The sequence below is a fragment of the Podarcis bocagei genome (assembly GCF_964188305.1).
Source record: "Podarcis bocagei genome assembly, chromosome: 1".
Lineage (NCBI taxonomy): Eukaryota > Metazoa > Chordata > Lepidosauria > Squamata > Lacertidae > Podarcis > Podarcis bocagei.
Window position 1 is genome coordinate 49,989,699 of NC_138125.1, and position 19,519 is coordinate 50,009,217.

Here is a 19,519-nt window from a genome sequence, read left to right on the forward strand (position 1 = left end):
TTTATATAATCATATCACATATTTCTTTTCAATTTTGATGAAAATTACTGCATGCGCAATTTAAATTTTGAAGTGAGAATTCTGCCAGGACTCCAATATATGCAGAGGGAGCCACCTAGTGGATGCTATGTGCAATGCCTAACCCCTTACTTACAGAATATGACAATGCGGTGCAGTGATTAGTTCAGTGGTTCACCAAACTGTTGGGGCCAGTGAGTACATTGGGAAACTTGAGAAATGGATGTGAGCCCTGCCTCCCATCCCCACAACCACATGCACTCACATGCACCACAACAACCACACCCACTCACTGGAATAATATGCACACACATTTAACAAAACCTAGTATTTGAATAAACTTCTCTGTAAAAAACAGAAAAATTCAATTCCCAACAAGCCTGCTTTAGTGGCATCTCATGTTGGCACAAGTTCCATAAAACCAGGAAAATGCAAGCTAAGGCTGATGATCAGTAATCATGTTGCGCTAGGTCAAAAATTATGCTTGCTCTCAACTTGTACCTCCCATGTTTATTCAGGCCCAAGTCCACATGGTGAGGATGATGTCCCTGAGACCAGTAAATATGACCCACATTGCCTTATATGAAGGAGCTAGGCCTTACTGTACTATCACATGAACTGACCCATTACCAGTAGCTTAAACTAGTGGGGATTTTAATCATTGAAAATGAAGCAGAGCTGTCTGCACATGACCATCTCTGTCATCAGTGATATTATAGGCTCTATTCAAAGAGGTATGCATTGAACTTGGACCATCACATTCCAAGACGGCATCCCAAATCACTGCTGTATGGAGAAAGAGTTGCCTTTTCCCTGGCAACACGACAAAAGTTCAACTGATCGTGAGCTGGAGGGACGGAATTCAAGCTGAATGACACTGCACAAAGGAAAGAAAGTCACACCCAGATTCATATACTGTACTTTGGACAGTCTTTTCTAGCTTAAGAGGTGGTCTGCACCTTCAGGAAAATTGTGTGCTGGAAGCAGGAGCAACCAGTGCATTGGGGCTGTGCCACGCAGCTGTCCTACTGACACCAGTGCCAGCGCCATTTATTTGGATGGCAAAAGGTGCCAGCAATGTGCAGGCACATTGGTAGGAGTGCAGAATGGACTCCGCCAGTTCACCTGCACAGGCCCAGCATCAACACTGCCCTGATCCATTCCAGTAAGCATTTGAGATGCCAGTGTCAGGAGGGCCGCACGGCCCCACTGTGCACCTGGGAGGGGGCGTGATATCAGAATACTATTCAACTTGTAAAAAGAAACCTATTTCTCCCTGCATAAAGAAAACCAGGGGATCAGGGAACAGGCTGGACTAGAATCCTGATCTGTTAGCGCTCTGCAGGAATGTTTTTTTTTCTTAATTAGGTGACGGTGTAACATTCTTCTTTTCTCTTTCTTGCTTTTGGAAGTAACAGTAACAATGTCAATCTACAGCATGGAGACTCCTTAGGAAGACGAGGGAAGAACTGGAAAAATGTGTTCTCCCCCTCCAGTTTGAAGCACATTTCTAATCCATAAAAGGAAGACACATACCAGTACAACAAGTCATTTCCCTCTTCCCCTCTTCTTGTGAAAACTTACTGTAGTCCTTTGCAAGACCATGAGGATAAGCCCTGTCTTAGGCAGGGCTCAAGCTGTTTAGGGCTCTTTAGATCAAAGCTAACACTCTAAATTATGCACAGACGGTAACAGCAGAGAAACAGTGCGGGGACTGGGGCAGTAGTGCAATGTGCTCTCAGGATTTAACACTATCTGCAGCCTCTAAGCAGTTGCCAAGGGCAGTCTGAAGTTATGCTCATTCTGCTTTACAGATCAAAACTTTTGGGGAGGGGTTGGTTTGGGGGAGGGGAAGTTGCTTAAAATATTTTTAATAGTCTCAAAAACGGGATGTTGAGCTTTCCTGCACATACCCATTATATTCTGTGAACTTACCCTTCATTCTCTCACACCCAGCTCATGTCACAGCTTGCAATTAACTGATACTACATAGCTCAAGTGCACTGAAGCTTACATTACAATCCTCCTTTCTTTATAGTCTCCCCTCAGACTATAATGTTATGACAGGCAGATTTCTGAATTAGCAGGGAATGGGCGAATTCCTTTCTGTAAATATTAAAACCTCATAGCTGTACTCATAGATGTGCTCCTGCAGATTTCAGCAACAGATGTACCCAGCAGAATTACAAATGGATAGGTACGCAAAATGTTCTGGCGATAGAAAAGGAAATTTTGCAAGGAAGGCTTACAGATCTGGCTAAGCACAGCAGGGGAAAAAACAGTTTTACTTTTACAAAGCAGGACAGAACTTAATATGTTAAAAACACCCAGGCTCTGCTTTGTATAATAAAACCCTTGGTGTGTTTTAAAAACATCTGCAATTCTATGCATAGCTATAATTCTTTTTTCTTCTTTTTTATTATCCCAAGTATTCATGCTCAGTAAGATGTGCATACGTATTGTGTTGTATTCTGAAATCACTCTTCAATAGTCATCTTCCGCTAGCCTGGCCCAGTCTTACTGTTTCATTTTATTGCACCAGGCACATGACTCTGTGATTCAGAGTTGTGGAGGGGGAAAACAAAGGAGTGTAACGTCCCTGTAGTAAGGAGGAGCCTGACTGGAAAAGAAAATTTATTCAGTTTGTACATAAAGATCCTGGTAATAACTAACAATGGGAGGAACATGCAGAAAAATACATGGCCATTACTTTGCGGTCTGGGCAAATTACTGTGTTCCGTAAAACTTGCCCGAGATTGGCAAAGTTCCTGCAAGTCTGAATTTCAAAGATCAGACAAGGGTCTTTGTTTATTAATGTTGCTGGACTGGTTTTGGGGGGTGTGTGTGTGTGTGTAAATGCAAGTGTACAGAGAATATTCAGACTGAAACACAAACATTCACCCTAGTTCCTGTTCACTGAAATTTCTAGAGTGGCTTATGGAAATATTACCAGCTGCGTCTCTTGCTACAAGCTGGTACTGTGTATAAGCTTCACTGAAATTAAATAGTTTGCTCATAATTTGTATCCGTAACCTGATCTTTTTTTCTTTTCTTTTTTTAAAGACTCAATCCTAATTATATGCCAAGAGAAGATAAACTCTTCCATCTGTCCAGGATAGCTGTTTGAGACAACAGAGCATATCTAATGCACCACATTTCTTGGGTAATCTAATTAGTAGTTTTTGAATTGGATTCAGACTTTGACTTTGGAGTCCTTCACATACAGCTTGAATTCTGATGAAATTCTACAGCTCTTTAGGCCCAATTCATACAATCAGTATGGGCAAGCACTGAAATAGCATAGGAAGCTGCCTTATAGCATTTGCCTAATTCAGCATTAGCTACATGGATTGGCAGTGGCGTTCCCAGATTTCAGAGGTGTCTTCCAGCCCTATCTGGAGAGGCCAAGGACTGAACCTAGGACCTTCTACATGTGAGACAGAAGCTCTCCCACTGAGCTACAGCCTTTCCCCTAGAGTGGCAGAGATGTGAAGAGAGACATAGAAGAAAGGAATGGTGGAAGAGAGATGTGAGCTATCCCCACCACGACGCAGATAGCCTGCCATGTGAGCCAAGACCTGCACAGTACTGGCCAGTTGTGAAAAAGCTCCTGTTCTGATTACTGCTTACACATACACCATTATTTTAAGAGCACAGTACCTACTCGCATGGGACGTTACCCGCACGAGGGAGGGGAGGACCAGGGCTTTTCTTCCTTGGCACTGTTTTAGCACTAGCCTCCAGTAAATGTATGAAGCGGGGCTCTGTCATTTCCCATAAATCTGTATATGGGAAATAACACCCTTTAGAGAGGTTTTCAAGACTTGTATCAATTAAGCACATTTCTGGCACTTTCTTAATGGCATACTTTCCCTGGAGTCAAAAGCTGCTCCAAAATCTGAGGTCATCTGTTTGATATAAAAGCATAGGTTATGGAACAACAATTTCAGGTTTCATCAGCCAAGTCCCTGTGGCTTTGAAGAAAAAACAGCCTAATAAATTTGCTGTCTTATGAACAAGATAAATTAATTATTATGCTCCTTTTAAAACGGTTTCAAATTTCATCCAGGATTTTCCTCTATTGCTCCTATTTTTATTTTAAATCCATCACTGCTCATTAAGTTTTCAACTTTCTTGTTTGACTTTGTTGCTTGCTGTTCTTGCCTATCAAACATCTGGAGTGGATTTTGTCAGCTGGGTTTAAAGGAAGAACTGTAAATGATGCAATAATTTTAAAAATTAAAGTTATTTATAGCAAGGCTGAAGCCAGAATTGTGTTTTAAATGGTTGAAGTTTCAGTTGGTGGGTCTCTAGGAATGTGTAGTGCATGGTCTTTTGCTGCTGTTTTCTTAAGAATTCCCTGGGTGGGATTATGTAATTCCCCATCTTCTATAGGAACCCTTTCGTTCTGCACGTCCTGTGCCTGAAGCAATTTTACTATATCAATATGTGAAATGTTTTCTGTTGGATTTTTTTCTCTTGTAAGACAAGTCCAGGAATACATTTTGGATTGTTAGCATCAGGATTCATGGATTTAATTCCTAACTCTGCTTTTAAACAAGCATGGTACCAAGGGGATGTGGTATACGCTGTGTAATTTTAGCTCTACTAATTAGATGATGCAGGACTCTTGGATAAGCTGCCCATCAAAATGCTGATGGCGCCTAACCCTTTATATTTTATCTGAAACTAGGTCTTGTGATCTTGGTGCTTACTCATTGTATGCTTGGCTACAATGACGGATTATTGGATATAGACAAGTGTATGGAAGCTAAATGCAAACATAAATGAAGTAAAGATGGTTGCCATGCCTTGTAACTGGAAGAGAGGTGAAGAGGTACCTACTATGGGTGAGTCTGAGTGTCCCCTAATCACTGAGGTTCACAGACTGGATCCAGCACTACGTCTGAAACATGGTAAAGAATGCTTTTCAGCAACTTCAGAGTTAGAAGGCTTTTAACCGTTTCTTCCTGATTCAGGTCTTATGACTGCCATGTATGCCTTTTAAACACCAAATTAAAATGCTCTAATGGAGCATTGGTACACAGCTGCAGCTAGGGAAGAAAGCTATGACTCACCATCGCCTGACGGTTCCTGGAAGGCTATCACCAGAGTGCATGGGGGACTGCGTTTATCCATGCGATAAAACATCTTTTATCTATTAAGCACACATCAGTTTGAGCTTTGCAAGCCTCAAATCAAATTTTGGGGGTGGGGAGCTGATTCAAGTACAAACAGGACATAAGGATTGCCTTGCTGAATCAGAACAAGGACCTATTAAGTACAGTGGTACCTCGGGTTACATACGCTTCAGGTTACACACTCCGCTAACCCAGAAATAGTGCTTCAGGTTAAGAACTTTGCTTCAGGATAAGAACAGAAATCGGGCTCCAGCGGCACGGCGGCAGCAGGAGGTCCTATTAACTAAAGTGGTGCTTCAGATTAAGCACAGTTTCAGGTTAAGAACGGACCTCCGGAATGAATTAAGTACTTAACCCGAGGTACCACTGTACAGCATATTCTTATTCCAGCAGGACTTTTTTCTTCTTTTCATTCTTTTTTATTTAAACTTTTAACTTAAACATGTTCAAAACAATACAAGAATGAAGCAGCACAAATCAGCAATCGTACAATATAGTACTACCCAAGAGGATAATGTGAACAAATCACAGACAAGTAATCACAATGAAAGGAAGTAGGAAGTGTCCTGACCTGTGTAGGGTTGGGGAATACAGCAAGCATACATGCATTCATACCATAACAATATACAGAATGAATATAAATACAAAGACTTCCAAATAAAATCATATTTCAGTGGAATGTGCCAACCATGTGTTTGCTTTGTCACATATGTCATGAAGAGCCACCAGGTGGCCTGTCCTTCAACAGGTTCCTGGGCAGCTTATAAAAAGTTAGTATTAAAAGCTTTCATAGCATGCACACTAATTAAATCAAATCTCAAGTTTCACTTCTGTTTTTCATAACACTGTTTTAAGTAGCAGTTACAGGACCATGTTCAATACACGGACAAACTTGTAGAAGGAACAATGGGTAATTCATTAATTGGCAGTGTTGAGGCTACAGCATGTTCTAAGAAGAGTTGCAACCTGCTTCCATCTTTTTCAGTCCAAAAAAGCTGAAGCCATTGACAGATGCCTTGAATAATGTGGGAGCACCACCTTCTCCACTGAAGGCCAAGCTGTCTAGAGAGTGACTCCATGAACTCCAAAAACATTTGGACTTAATTCCTTCTTGTCACACATCTCTACATTCTTAATGGCGTGTTTCTAGGTATGCATATGTAAGACTTATTTGAAATGTGATCTTCCTCCTAGATATCCATTGTATCTATAGACCTTCAATTACTGTTAATTGTTAATTACTGTTTTTCCATCTAATGCATCAGCATAAATCCCTACTAACATTAAAGCAGTTGAATTGTAGGGGGAAACAAATTATAGATACTGGGTGGCTGTACAGTGCTGCAGCAAAATGAAATCCAATACCCCATCCATTAGCAGAAAGAGAGTGTTGTCAGTTTAGACTACTCAAAGTGATAACCAAAACCAGATATTTATTACCACTCCAATGCATTTAATCTCATGAAACTAATTCAGTGGATTTGTGGCTACAAAGCTGTCTAATCATTTATGACTTGTTTAAAACTTTCTAGCAAAATTGGATATTTGATAAATTATGAATCTTTTAGAGCATACCCCCAATGACGCACAGAGGCTATTGCTATCATCAAAAGAAGCTTGCAATTGATTTGAAGACTTTGTGCCTATAACAATGAAGAGAAAAACTCAGCAACTGTCAAAATGTGATTATTCCCTCAAGTACATACAAGTTTCTAACACGCTGGAACACGTTATGCTTGAGATGCTTGTTTAAAGAACTGATCACAACCAAGCAAATGCTCAGTTCTTTGTGCTCAGCACTTTCGTTAAGCTTAGTACATGTCACCGTAGCTCAGGGATGTAGAATTCAAGTGTGAACAATTTTTTTACTAACACGTGAGGGTTGTGTCACTATTTTTACCAAAGAAAAGTCTTTTTCTTTCAGTTTTTTTATTTCTTTAAACCATTCTGTTAGTCCCCTTTTCTCTCAGCACCCCACAACATAATTTATCTTCTCTCTGCATACCCTGCCTTCTTTTCTCACTGCACCTTACAGTGTGCATGCTCTCCCTCGCTGCTTTTTGGAGTAACGGGGAAATGCACTAGAATGTATGGGATAACAACTCATTGATGCAGTGCTATGTAGCCTCCCCGTAAACAAATCAGAATGGATGCTCCATAGAGTTGAAGTCTTTTAACCTTGCTGCAAACTTTTTGCAAACAAATCAGGATGAATACTCAATCAGGTCACTGGAAGTGACATTTTTATACAACCCTTCCCCCCCACAACCGAAAGAAAGGGTGTGTGTTACCCATATCTTTTTTATAGTTTGCTTATCCACAGGTCTTTCTACAGCTGCATTCACATTATTCCCCTCTTTTTCTCCTTCCTTTTGTTGATTTCATTCTCTCTTCCTTCCACACACCCCCAATCTCCACTCTTGCTGGAGTTCAACAGCACCAGCACACTCTACTAGCGAGTCATACAATGAGGCAGTGTGTCTTGGGTTCAGCTGACCATTTCAGTGATCTGCTGCCTGATTTTCACAGTAGGGACAGAAGAGAGCTTAAAGATAATAAATGCCTAGTTTCCTCCCTATCCAGTAAGCTAGAGTATGTTTCTAGATGTAAAATAAGAAAGCAGTTCTGGTTGCACTTTGCCGTGTTATGAACTGCACGGGGCTTATATGGGAGGAAGGATAGCATAGAAACACTACCACCACCACCATTAATACTACTACTACTACTACTAATATGCTGCAATTAAGGGGTGGTTTTTTGTTGGTTTCTTTGGCTGGTGATATGTGCACCACTGCCACAGCCTCTCATCTTACTTAGCTCAGCTCCAAGGCACAAAAACTCATTCAATGCAGGGTCCTCACAGAAAGGACGTAAAAGCTACTAAAGTGGAAACAGCAGAAGCTATACATTGACCTGAACACAGAAGTTCAAGAAGCAATTTGTCCCAAACTAACTCTAGTCTATTTAACAGCCCAAATTCCTGTGCCAAAGCAAGCCTTGTTGAATTCAGTGAATCACTGAGGTTCACTTATCAAAGCACTAAAAGAGATGTGTAGCTATAATATCACCAGGTAAAGCTCTTGAGACCAAAAGAGAATGATTTATAGGCCCTGGCAGTGCTTTTTCCTGGGGGTACTCAAGTGTACGCAGTGCCAGCACAATTTTTCCTAGAAGAAAAGCACTGGTTAAATGTATGGCACTAACTGTAACAACTTCATGTGAGTACAGGCGCCTTTTTTTCTAGAAGAAAAGCACTGGGCCCAAGAGAGAGGCAAACTGTAAAGCTAGCATCCCTTCAGCCTTCACAAGGGCACCTTTATTGCATAAACTACTACATCTCTATGTTGCAATGACATTCCAGGAAAAGGTAAGTTGTCAATCCACTTGCGTATGACCAAAGTCATTATCCCACATGAAAGAAAAGAAAATTGAACACAGTCTAAAACTAGATCTAGCCAACACAAACATAACAAATCCGACTTTTATAGGTAAACATTTGAGGGTGGCAGCTGGTCAGAAGAAGTCTGGGCAAATTGTTTTCCTAGTTTCTTTTGAAGATGTGTGAAACCCATTCTGGTTCCCTTATACTGAATTAAACTTGTTGCACATTTTAGTCCTGCAACCGGTCTTTCTATTTATATAGCAGCAGAGCCTGTGGAATGAAAGAGTACCCTCATCACCCTCAGCCTGTTATAGACATATTCTCCCAAATCAAGAAAGAATTGATTTTGACATTGTTTTAATACCTATATTATCCCTATAACTCGACACATTACAGAACAGCAAGTATATTTGCCGCTAGGTGTACCTATGGCAGGGAACCATGCCCAGTCCCAGCTCCCTAGCACACATCTCTGCGTAATACCTGCATTTACAAACATGGATTTTTCATACGCATGCAATACACTTTACTGTATGCACACAATATAATATGCAAAGTGACCCTTGGTTTCAAACTATGCCCATATATGGAAGATATATACAGTTCCTAGTACAATGTTGGAGCCTGCTAGCAGGTACTCAATCGCAATGTAGAAAACAGCATACTAGTAGCAGAATTTTCTAATTGCTTTTAGGAAGTTTTTCTATTTAGGAGTAAGTAATTCATAAAATATATTCATACTTTCTGCCATCAGGTTTCTATTGAATTCCTTGTCAATATTACTAGAGCACAACTTTTAACTATTTCTCTGTGAAACTGTTTCCTAATGCGAGTTGCAAGATGCATCGTTTGAATGAATAGATCACAGATAAGGTAAAGGACTCAGAAAATTGCTTTTAATTCTGTCACAGACTCTTGTAATTTCACTTTGCCCCAGTTCTACAATAGGCATGCTGTAAGGGTAAAAGCTATAAAAGACTTAAGATAGTAAATAATTTGATACTATAGTGATAGGTGCACATGGTTAGATGGAAGATAGTGCACCAATTGCATCATTTCCATATCCTTATCTGATGCAGGTTTTTAACAAAATTGGGCTGTGTTACATCACACACAAGTTTCTACAGCATAATAAAGTATTTAGGTCTGCACTGTGCTATACAATATGTGAAACAAAATCATTGCAGAAACATGAGTATTTATTCTTTATCCAACAGAGCCAACTTGTTTTTCTTTTGAGTAGCTGATAATTACAGCCATTGCCTTGTGTTCCTGTATCACATTAGATCAGCAGAATGATCCAGCTATTCCCTCAACTACCTTGCCTCTAACAGTGATGGGAAGGTTCTGTAATTCACCAGGTTGGTAAGTACATAGCAGTGTTTTGAAGCATGCTACCATACAAAACGTGGGGTAAACAAACCCTTCTAAGGTTCCAGCATGCAGATCAATACCATTTACTGGTCTTAAAGAATGAAACTCTAAAAGTTGTTTCAAAGGGGCTTTGAATTCTAGCTACATCTTACACTAGGTCAAATAACCATATTTGTATTGCCCCTTAAATATGAAAAAGAGACTTACGAGTAGTAGTGGAGATTTGTGTCAGGGTCAAGTTTCAACTGTAATAAAAAGGGTTGCTTACCTTCAGACAGAGAGAAGTCATCAGCTGGAGACAGCAGGTCTGCCTGTACAGCAAGGCCATCGCTCAGCCACGTGGTAATCTGATTCGTCAAGATAACCTGCAAAAAGACATGGAGAAGGAAAAAGTATTAGAATTACAAGAAGAATATACAGTGGTAGCTCAGAGAAGAATTGGAATGTATATAGGCAGACAGGCAACCCTCAACACCCACCCTAATTTTCAACCACTTCAATTCCTTCCTAGAAATGTTGGATCAACTATAGTAGCATCATAATAGACTGCTGCAGAAAGCAAATCCTTTCAAGCAATCTTTCCAGATTACTTATGGGCTTCACATTACACCTCATATCTCCCAGGTACGAGAAAGGGATGCCTTTGTTGAAAAGGAGTAATGGTACAGAGAAAACAAGTATGTAGGAGCCAGGATGGGAAGTGATGAGTGTTTAGGGCCCAGTTGGTGCGGGTGTGCATAAAATTCAAAAACACGAATAAGAAGGCAGTTTAAGAGTCAGATGGGTATATACAATGAGGATCCTGGAATATCTGTTAAGCTTAGAATATAGGGTGATGCATGACTTCAAAAAAATCGGACAGATTTAGTGAATGCGACAAACTGAATTGGGCCACCTCATCATTTCAAGTGCATGCTGTATAGGGCCAGTGAGGTAAGATGACATTGCTAGTCCCAGTCAGTCTGGGCTAAAAACAAATAAAGAATAAAATACCATGGAAACAAAGTATCACCAGAGCTATCCCATCTTTGTAGATCCATGTTAGAGCACCTACTTTGTATGCAAAATGTCAAAGGCCCCTGGTATCTCCAGGTAGGGCAGGGAAAGCCTCCTGTCAAAGCTTGGAGAGAACTGCTGGTCACTGAGACAGATGGTCTGGCTTGGTGTAAGAATTGCTGCTACCATGATAGTCTGGAGCACCAAATATTTCCATGTTGTCTATCCAAGAGAGTGATTCTGTCAGGATCTATCAAGATTCAGGTTAGAAGCCTTCTGATCTATTATGCACTGGGGTCCCATCTGCTGTTATGAACTACAGATAGAGCAAGAAGGTAGAGTATTGTTTTCTACATGGCTCCAGCACATAGCTGTCAACTTTTCCCTTTTCTTGGAAGGAATCCTATTCAGAATAAGAGAATTTCCCTTAAAAAAAGGGAAACATTGACAGCTGTGCTCCAGCACCTCACCACCAGTTTCCTCTTGAGCAATCCTGGCTATAAAATGCATAGTGTAACTAATTCTAGCTCATGCCTGAGCCTTTGCCTGGGCAAAAAACCCAGACTCAATTCTGAACATGACTTCATAGTTGTGCATCTGTATTTTTGCCAGGCTTACTTGTCCCTCCTATAGCTTCCCGTCTGACTGATCCTCTATCAGGTTGCCACCTTCTTAGCATGCCTGTACCAGCCTACATGCTTGATCCAACCCCTGCTTCTGTGGTAGGTAGTGTACAGAGATGGAATAAAGAACAGTTCAATATGTTATGTGCCTGCAATGTTGCAGGATGATCATCCTTTTGGTCTGGAGGAGGCAAGATACCTTGCTTTATTTAAAGAGATCAAACAGCGACACACACATATTATAAATTTGTAAGGCTGTTGTCATGCTGCAGTTTCCTTGACTACCAATAGGTGATCAGGGAAACTCCAGCGTAGTGACAGAATAGCAGGCAGGCAGACGAGAAGCAAGCAGTATAAGTGACAGGCAGCCCAGGTGAAATGGCAGACTGAAGCACCCCTCTCCTCCCATTAAACATCACTGGAGCGGCATTTGGAGGATAGGTGGTGCTTTACAGAATAGTTTGCCAACCTGCTCTCTGAAGCATCTCACACAGGTCACTTTGGGATGTGTAATTTGTTTATCAACAATGCTGAACTAAGAGCTACCCTGACAGCTACCACTGAATCTACTGAACGACTGCCCATTTTTGTTACCATGAGATGAACCACCTCTGCTAGATGAAGTGGCTAATTGGATAACAACAACAATTAAATTGAACATAATGCAGTTCACGAGTTTGAAGGGATAATACAGGCATGTTATATTTAAACATCAGAGCCCCATAGGCTAACCATTGAAAGAAAAAAGGGCAAGAGTAGATTGGTATTGGGGGATGAACAGGAAGTTCAAAACCCTACCAGAACTTTGAAGCCCTAATTTTACCAAACCTTCCCTGCACAACAATATATTAAACATGGGCTAAGATAGTGATGTCCATTAAGTATACTATATAGCCTTTTACACTCTCAGAACATCTTTCCTTTTGTTTAGACCAGTGATGGCCAAACTTGGCCCTCCAGCTGTTTTGGGACTACAATTCCCATCATCCCTGACCACTGGTCCTGTTAGCTAGGGATAATGGGAGTTGTAGTCCCAAAACAGCTGGAGGGCCAAGTTTGGCCATCACTGGTTTAGACTCTAATGTAAACCCTTTAAGTCTAGAGCTGCCACAGATATCTGAAATCCAAACTGCATTTCACCACAAATTTTTAAGTTTACCTAAAAAAAATCCACTACAGATTTCTCTGGGTTCCTGAAGGTCTCCAAATTAGCTATGCTTCATGATGTATTTGTGCAATAGTGAAGCAATGCTTAGAAGCTGCTCCTGCTTGACACAATTGAGGTAATTTGCACCACCCACACTAAGTTGGAGGTCATGGAAAGAAGGGCCCAGTTCATGCCCTACATTTACAGGCTTCACAAAAGGCTTCATACTGTATTACAGTGTGGTGTGCTGGTTTGACAGCCACGGACAGGAAGTCCCTACAGAGGGTGGTGAATACAGCACATATCATGGGCTGTCCCCTGAGTTCGCTAGATGACAGCAGGAGACCGCTGCCTCAGGAGAGCGAGGAAAATTCTTAGGGACGGCTCACACCCCGCCCAGCACCTCTTTAATCTCCTACCTTCAGGCAGGAGATACAGAAGTATCTCCAACAGGTTAAAGAACAGTTTTTATCCCTGGGCTGTTGGGCCACTGAATGGGAAAAAATAGTGGTGCAATTGACTTCTGAAAAGCACAGAGAGCGCAAACAAGACTGAGTGTATGGGGGGGGCTCATTTAATTTCACTGCACACAGGTGGTGTAGTGACAATAAAGGCTTATTATTATTATTATTATTATTATTATTATTATTATTATTATTATTATTATCATCACGTGAGTGTGCTTGTCCCAAACCCCAGCGTACTCTGAGGTAAGTCCCAATAGTGCTCACAGTCCCGAGGGCAATGCTAGAGATGAGTCAGATGCTCAAATACAGCTTCAGGTCCAATGCAATGAGAAAGTTTCTAAGTCAACCCAAAAGACTAGGTTCCTGTCTCTGAAAAAGATCCAGGGTTGGAATCCTAGTCAGTCGCAAAATCAAAGTCCATTGGAGTTCCCAAAACAACCAAACTGTGGACCATCAGTGGTGAAAGTTCAGCAAACAAAGAGTTGCTACCTTGCTTCCCTTTTATTCCTGCCAATCTTGTTTGATGCACCTGAGCTTGTTCCAGCTGAGTAGCTGTATCTCTCCCCTTAATGAAGCATGTGGTCCTCACCTGTCTTGAGCCTAATCAAGCTAAGTGGCCACAAACCTCCTCCCGGACTTAACAAATCCCATGATCTTCACCTGATCAACTAGTAAGCTAGGCTGTGGTCTCTCGCCTGCCTCAGTCTCTTAAAAGTGCACTTCCCGCAGAGTCCTCGTGGCTCACGAGGAGACCCTCCCCAGAAGCCCAAAGAGAATGTCAGTGAAGGTGGGGGAAAGTCCCAAAGACACTGGAGGTACAGCAGGGCTTTGTTTATGCTGCTCAGCCTCCCTGCCTAACAGCAGACACTTTCTCACATGTCCTCCAGCCTCCTGCCAGCACCAGAACTTGAATTCTAGTTGTGGGTATTTTGGGTGTGGATTGAAGAGAAAGTGGTAGCGTTCGCGTTTAGAGGGTGCTCCCCACTTTACGCGATTTCATTTATGCGCTCAGGAGCCTGGAACGTAACCACCGTGTAAGAGGAGTCACCTATTCACCTATTCCATATTCACATTGGTTTAGTGGGATTAGGACCACAGCAGATTCAGCATTGAAGCCGTCTCCATTGACAGCAGTATGCCAGTTCCAGATTCAAAATCCTAATGCAGAGCCAAAGAAGATGGAAATGTTAAGCAACATCCAACAGAAACAGATGTGAAGAAGAGGAATAGGACATATTTGAGATTAATGTACATGTCTGTGCACACTTACACATTATGGCATGGTATAAAGTTTTTATTGGCAGATATTTGCACTGACTACATTATTCACAAATGTCAAAAGAACCCATGAGTGATGTGGTCATCCCACATTTGCTCCACTATAAACATTGCACTATGCCATTGTATGCTTTTTGTGTTCAGTGCCTTTCTGTGTTCAGTAGGTTGTTTGTTTGTTTTTTGAAAGCACACTACAAAATCAACAATTTAAAGTGCCTAACATAAGACACCAATATACAACTGCTTTGGTTTAAACGCACACTTTGTGTAAATCTGTAGTCCCTGGCGTTTCAAGAAGAAAGGTGTCCCAGAAACTGATTTATGACTGCTTCTACAGAAAGGAATAAGCAAGCTATTTTTGCAATGCATTTTCTCAAATACATCTTCTGCCCTCCCCAGGACCACACTGAAACTACTAAATATTACTCTGTCATCCTTGTAAAACTAGTTGAGTAAATAAGGCATTTTCTGTAAACTTGTGGTCTCAACCTCCTTGTTGGTTTATTGCAAAATTAAAGGGAACATAGTACAGAACCATCAATCAGTAACCAGCAAAGGTACAGAGGCTTTGGAAAGCATCGGAATTAAGGGGAAGGGGGGAAACCTCACATGAAATGGCTATTATGAGAACAGGGCAAAATTCCCCATTTCACATGTAGCAGCATTTAGGAAAACACTAATTAAAGGCTTCCCATTGAGATGGGAGAGTTAGTACAAAAGACTTAGATGACTCCAAAATGGCTTTCCCCTACATTAGAGCATGTTTCTTGCTGTTTTTAGTGCACTCCAGCAACACAGTAGAGATAATGAGGTAAAAGCAGCAGTCATTCTCATATGGCCAGGACAGTTACTCAGCATGTTGCAGAGGAATTGTTTTTTATTTTTATTTTATTTTCTATTAATCTTCTATAGGGCAGCAACTTAACTCCTATTTGGCAGAAGGGATTGTGCATCTTAAAACCCTTAGCTATGAGTTTCTCCAGCCCAGAAATGTCAGCACACTTAGCAAGCAGCATTGCTGTGTTCTATGACCTGCTGATAATTAGTTGAAATAATAATGCCTGCAGTCTATCCTTTGGTGAAGAAGCAACTGCATACAGTATTGCTAAGAACACCAGGAAACCATTTACCAACTCATCATGAGAAGGACATCATAGTGATGCACTTGATATGTTGAGCTGGGGCAATGGCCAGTATGTGAGCGCAGGGAGAGCAGCTGTGTTCAGCCTTGCACCTGCTGCAAATGACAGGCAGGGGTTACTGACAACACATAACTTAAGACTAGACATTGGATTAGCAACTTCCTTTGGCTCTGGGCTCTCTACAGGTAAAATCTGCTCCATGAGCATTAATAACAGCTTGCCACACATGGTTGAACAGTTGCCCATTACCTCATCCAGGCTTACAGTAAATCACTGTGATATTAGCACCTTTCAAAAGAATTGGTGGTCTTTACACAATCACATGGATGGGTGTTTATAACGAGAAAAGCTAGGTTCAAGGTAACAGTTCAACCCTACAATATCAGACTTTCAGACAAAAGAACGTATCCAATTGCTATAATCACAGAAATAACACTGTCAGCATTAGTGTCACTGGAGTTGGGAGTTTTCTATAGAAGATGGGTGCTGGAGGAACTGTTCAGAGCCTCACAGCAATCTCCAGTGTTCTCAGAAGTGATGGCCAAAATGGAAAAAGGAGTACTTTATTCACTTCCAAAACAATACAGTTCAAAAGGCTTTGTCTCACTCAAATTAGCCCATTACTTCTCTAGCTGTCATTCATCTATATTTACACCCACTAATCCCCAGGTAGTTGACAGGGAAGCACGTGATTGCTTTTCCAGCATATGGTAAACCACAAACCTTGAAATTCACCAGACAAGTCATAATGTCCACATTTCCATATTCTTGTGAGATGCTACTAGATTTTCTCAGTTTGGACAGGATATAACACTGAAGCAATTATAGTCCATAGCACATAAACAAGTCACATAAATAATACTGCATGCTAATAGCAAAACCTCATCCTGAGCAGACCACTTATTAGAACACTAAACTCTAGCACCTTTGATTGAAAACTCAGGGTTCACAAAATTGCGGAAAAGTTGCACCCACATTGACTAAATATGGCAATTCCACAAGATGGTTTAATAAGGAAGTAGAAGTTCACTGGACCCACTTCCAAGTTCAGCAGCATGCATAGGCCAAGACTAGCTCCAGCCACAAAATCTGCATAGCCAAATTCAACACTTGAGTGCAAGAATTACAACATATAGGTTTGGGGGTTTTTAATGCATACTTCCCAAACTTTCGTTTTACTGCTGAAGTGCCACATTTAAGTGTAAGAAGATGCCATACAGGTATTATTATTATTATTATTATTATTATTATTATTATTATTAATTAAATTTATATGTCTTGCAAGCATGGGAGTATGCTTGCTGGGATGATTCAGGTACAGTGGTACCTCCGGTTGCGAACGGGATCCACTCCAGAGTTCCAGTCAGATCCCGAGGTTTCTGCAACCGGAGGTGCCTGTTCTGCACATGTGCACAGCATGATAGAGCACTTCTGCACATGTGCAAGCGGCGAAACCCGGAAAAATGCTTCTGGGTTTGCCATTTTCACAACCCGAAGTTTACGTTACCCGAGGGTGACATAAGCTGAGGTTCTACTGTATTATAACGGGAGAAGTGCTGTAATGCCCACATGACTCACTTGGCTTTCAACTGTATCCGTGTTGAAAATGTAGGTTGTCAGTAAAGTAGCTAAAATTGCCTGTGGCACGTGGGCATGAAGTCACATAAGTAACTAACTACTTGAATCAGCCCACCTCAACAGGAGTGAGACTGGAAAACAACATCAACTTCATTCCTCCCAACTTTTAAAATAATCCAGAGTCACTTGAAACAAACGCAATATATTTTGGGGATGGTGGCAGCTATTGACTGCCAGTCTCTCTTTTTCCTTTAAAATGGCTACTAGCGTGTTAGGATAACGATCATGCCTACCCACATGAGATTACAAAAAAGAAATATCAATCCACTCACACCATCTAAATTTTGTGGTTGGTTCCACAATTAATTGTTGCAAAGCTTTTGTGGACAACCTTCTGTTTGGGACCAGAGTTGCTGTTTTCCTCAAGGGGTTGGGCTTTCCACTTCTATGGTCCAAGAGATGAAGCAACTGTCTACCCAAGACTTCAGCCCAAATTTTCCCTACCTACCAACTCTTCTTTCTCTGCAGCTACTTTGTCACCAAATAAAAAGTGTGGGGAACTTCTGGGGCTCTGATAAGGAGCCTCCTGGTTTGGACAGCCAAACCTCACGTTACGTTTGCTTCATGTTACGTTTCTTCAGGTTGCGTCCCGCGGTGACCTGGAAGTACCAGAAAGGGTTACTTCTGGGTTTCGCCGATCGTGCATGTGCAGACGCGCAAAATGTCACGTGCAAGCGCAGAAGCGGTGAATCGCCACCCATGCATGCACAGACGCGCCGCTGTGGGTTGCGTTCTTTTCATGTTGTGAACGGGCCTCCGGAACGGATCCCGTTCGCAACCAGAGGTACCACTGTACACTGATGCCCTACAATGTGAGCTACTTGAGGACACTGAAGGTCCTCTAGATACAAGCATCGGCCCATTCACCAAGCAGTTCGTTGGTTCTCCCAGACCTACCTATAAATGCTTCAAGCTGACTAAGATCTTGCTTGCATAGTTCCTTAGTCTTGCTCCCCGTCTCTTCCAGCCTGTTGCCTGCCTGTCTTCTAACTTGCAAGCATCCTAATCCATTTGTCCACCCCTTCTGTCTGCTTCCTACCTGCATACTTATCCGAGCATATCCCTAAGATGTTTAATTCATACTCTTGTCTGCAACAGATTTTGTCCTTCATGTTGCATACCTGGTTTCAACCCTGCTAAGTCTTGCACTCCCTGTATCCCTGGTTCCCTATGGCTCAGAACTAACAGAAGGCAGCTTCTGAAACAACTTCCCTAACAAGGGCAATTGAAGAAGGCACACCAGAAGACAAAGACAAGGAAAGGGCTGGGGGGGGGGATTAAACACCAGTGCAAACTGGCCTCTGCATTTAGTTCTGCATTAGAGAGGGAAAATACCACATTATGCAATTCGCTTTTAAGCGTTTTCTGGGAAGTGCAGAGACTGGATGCAAGTCTGTGCCAAAGGCTTAAAAATAATCACAAGAAATTAATAAGAGTTCTACAACAAGCAGGGAAAACACAAAACAACACACAAAAATGTGCTGCTCCCAAGCAGCTACATGTCTTCAAATTGAAACTACCACCACCCAGAAATAGCCTCAGGGTATTGCCTTTCCTCCTCTATGAGCAAGAAACGCAGCCAACACAAATGTAACCTTCAAAACCTACCCTCCTGCCCCCCGTGTTGTTCTACTCCACCAAAAAAAGGTCTACGTGCCTTGAGGGACTGCTTCATATCCAAACAGCCCATGCATTTGCAGCCTGTACAAACCTGTTTGCAGAGACATGCGCAAGACATCCCCAAAGGCCAGGGCGGATCAGATTGCCTTGCCTCTTCCACATCCTGCCAGACTCCCAGGGCTTAGGGGTTAGTTTCAACATGCTTTTCCTATCTTCTAGAAAGTTGTGAATAAAAGCACAGATTTCTGAATGGAGATTCTCCATCCAAAAATGTGAACTATCTAAAGTAGAATGGACAGTCTGTATAGAGCAAATCTGTACTGTACTTGATTGGTCAAGATACTCTTCATTTAGAAGATGCAAACGTTTTATTGGTAATTACACAGGGTGTTGTTTTTTCACTACAGACAGCTTGAGGTGGGAGGAAGCTATTTTGCACACAGTATCCTGGATAGGTGTGCTTATGTTAGAAAACCAAACAGCTCACAATGCTATTGGACTGCTGCATTCTATAGCTCTGTACTCCTAGTCTAGTGTTGATTGCTGGAAAACTTTATAAACTGTGGACAATTTGTGGCCCTCAAATGGTTAAGATGTGGGCCGTACCGTAAAGTTGTACAATAGTAACTGTGTACTGTGTCATATGAAACAATGTGTAGGTACATTTTATGGCAGGAATCCACCTCTAAATGT

The 19,519-nt window shown here is 41.6% G+C and overlaps 1 protein-coding gene across 19 annotated transcripts in view; it reads right to left on the minus strand.

The window, feature by feature from the left end:
• The window catches only part of RAD51B (RAD51 paralog B), a 403,358-nt gene that overhangs the window by 269,898 nt on the left and 113,941 nt on the right, over window positions 1-19,519 (minus strand). For all 19 annotated transcript variants that reach the window (XR_014012866.1, XR_014012867.1, XR_014012868.1 and 16 more), the window contains one exon: window positions 10,184-10,280. Coding sequence is in view for 13 of the 19 variants with exons in the window: in XM_081212884.1 (XP_081069010.1) it covers window positions 10,184-10,280 (97 nt within the window). In the remaining 6 variants the exon portion in view is untranslated. The remainder of the gene's footprint in view (window positions 1-10,183; window positions 10,281-19,519) is intronic.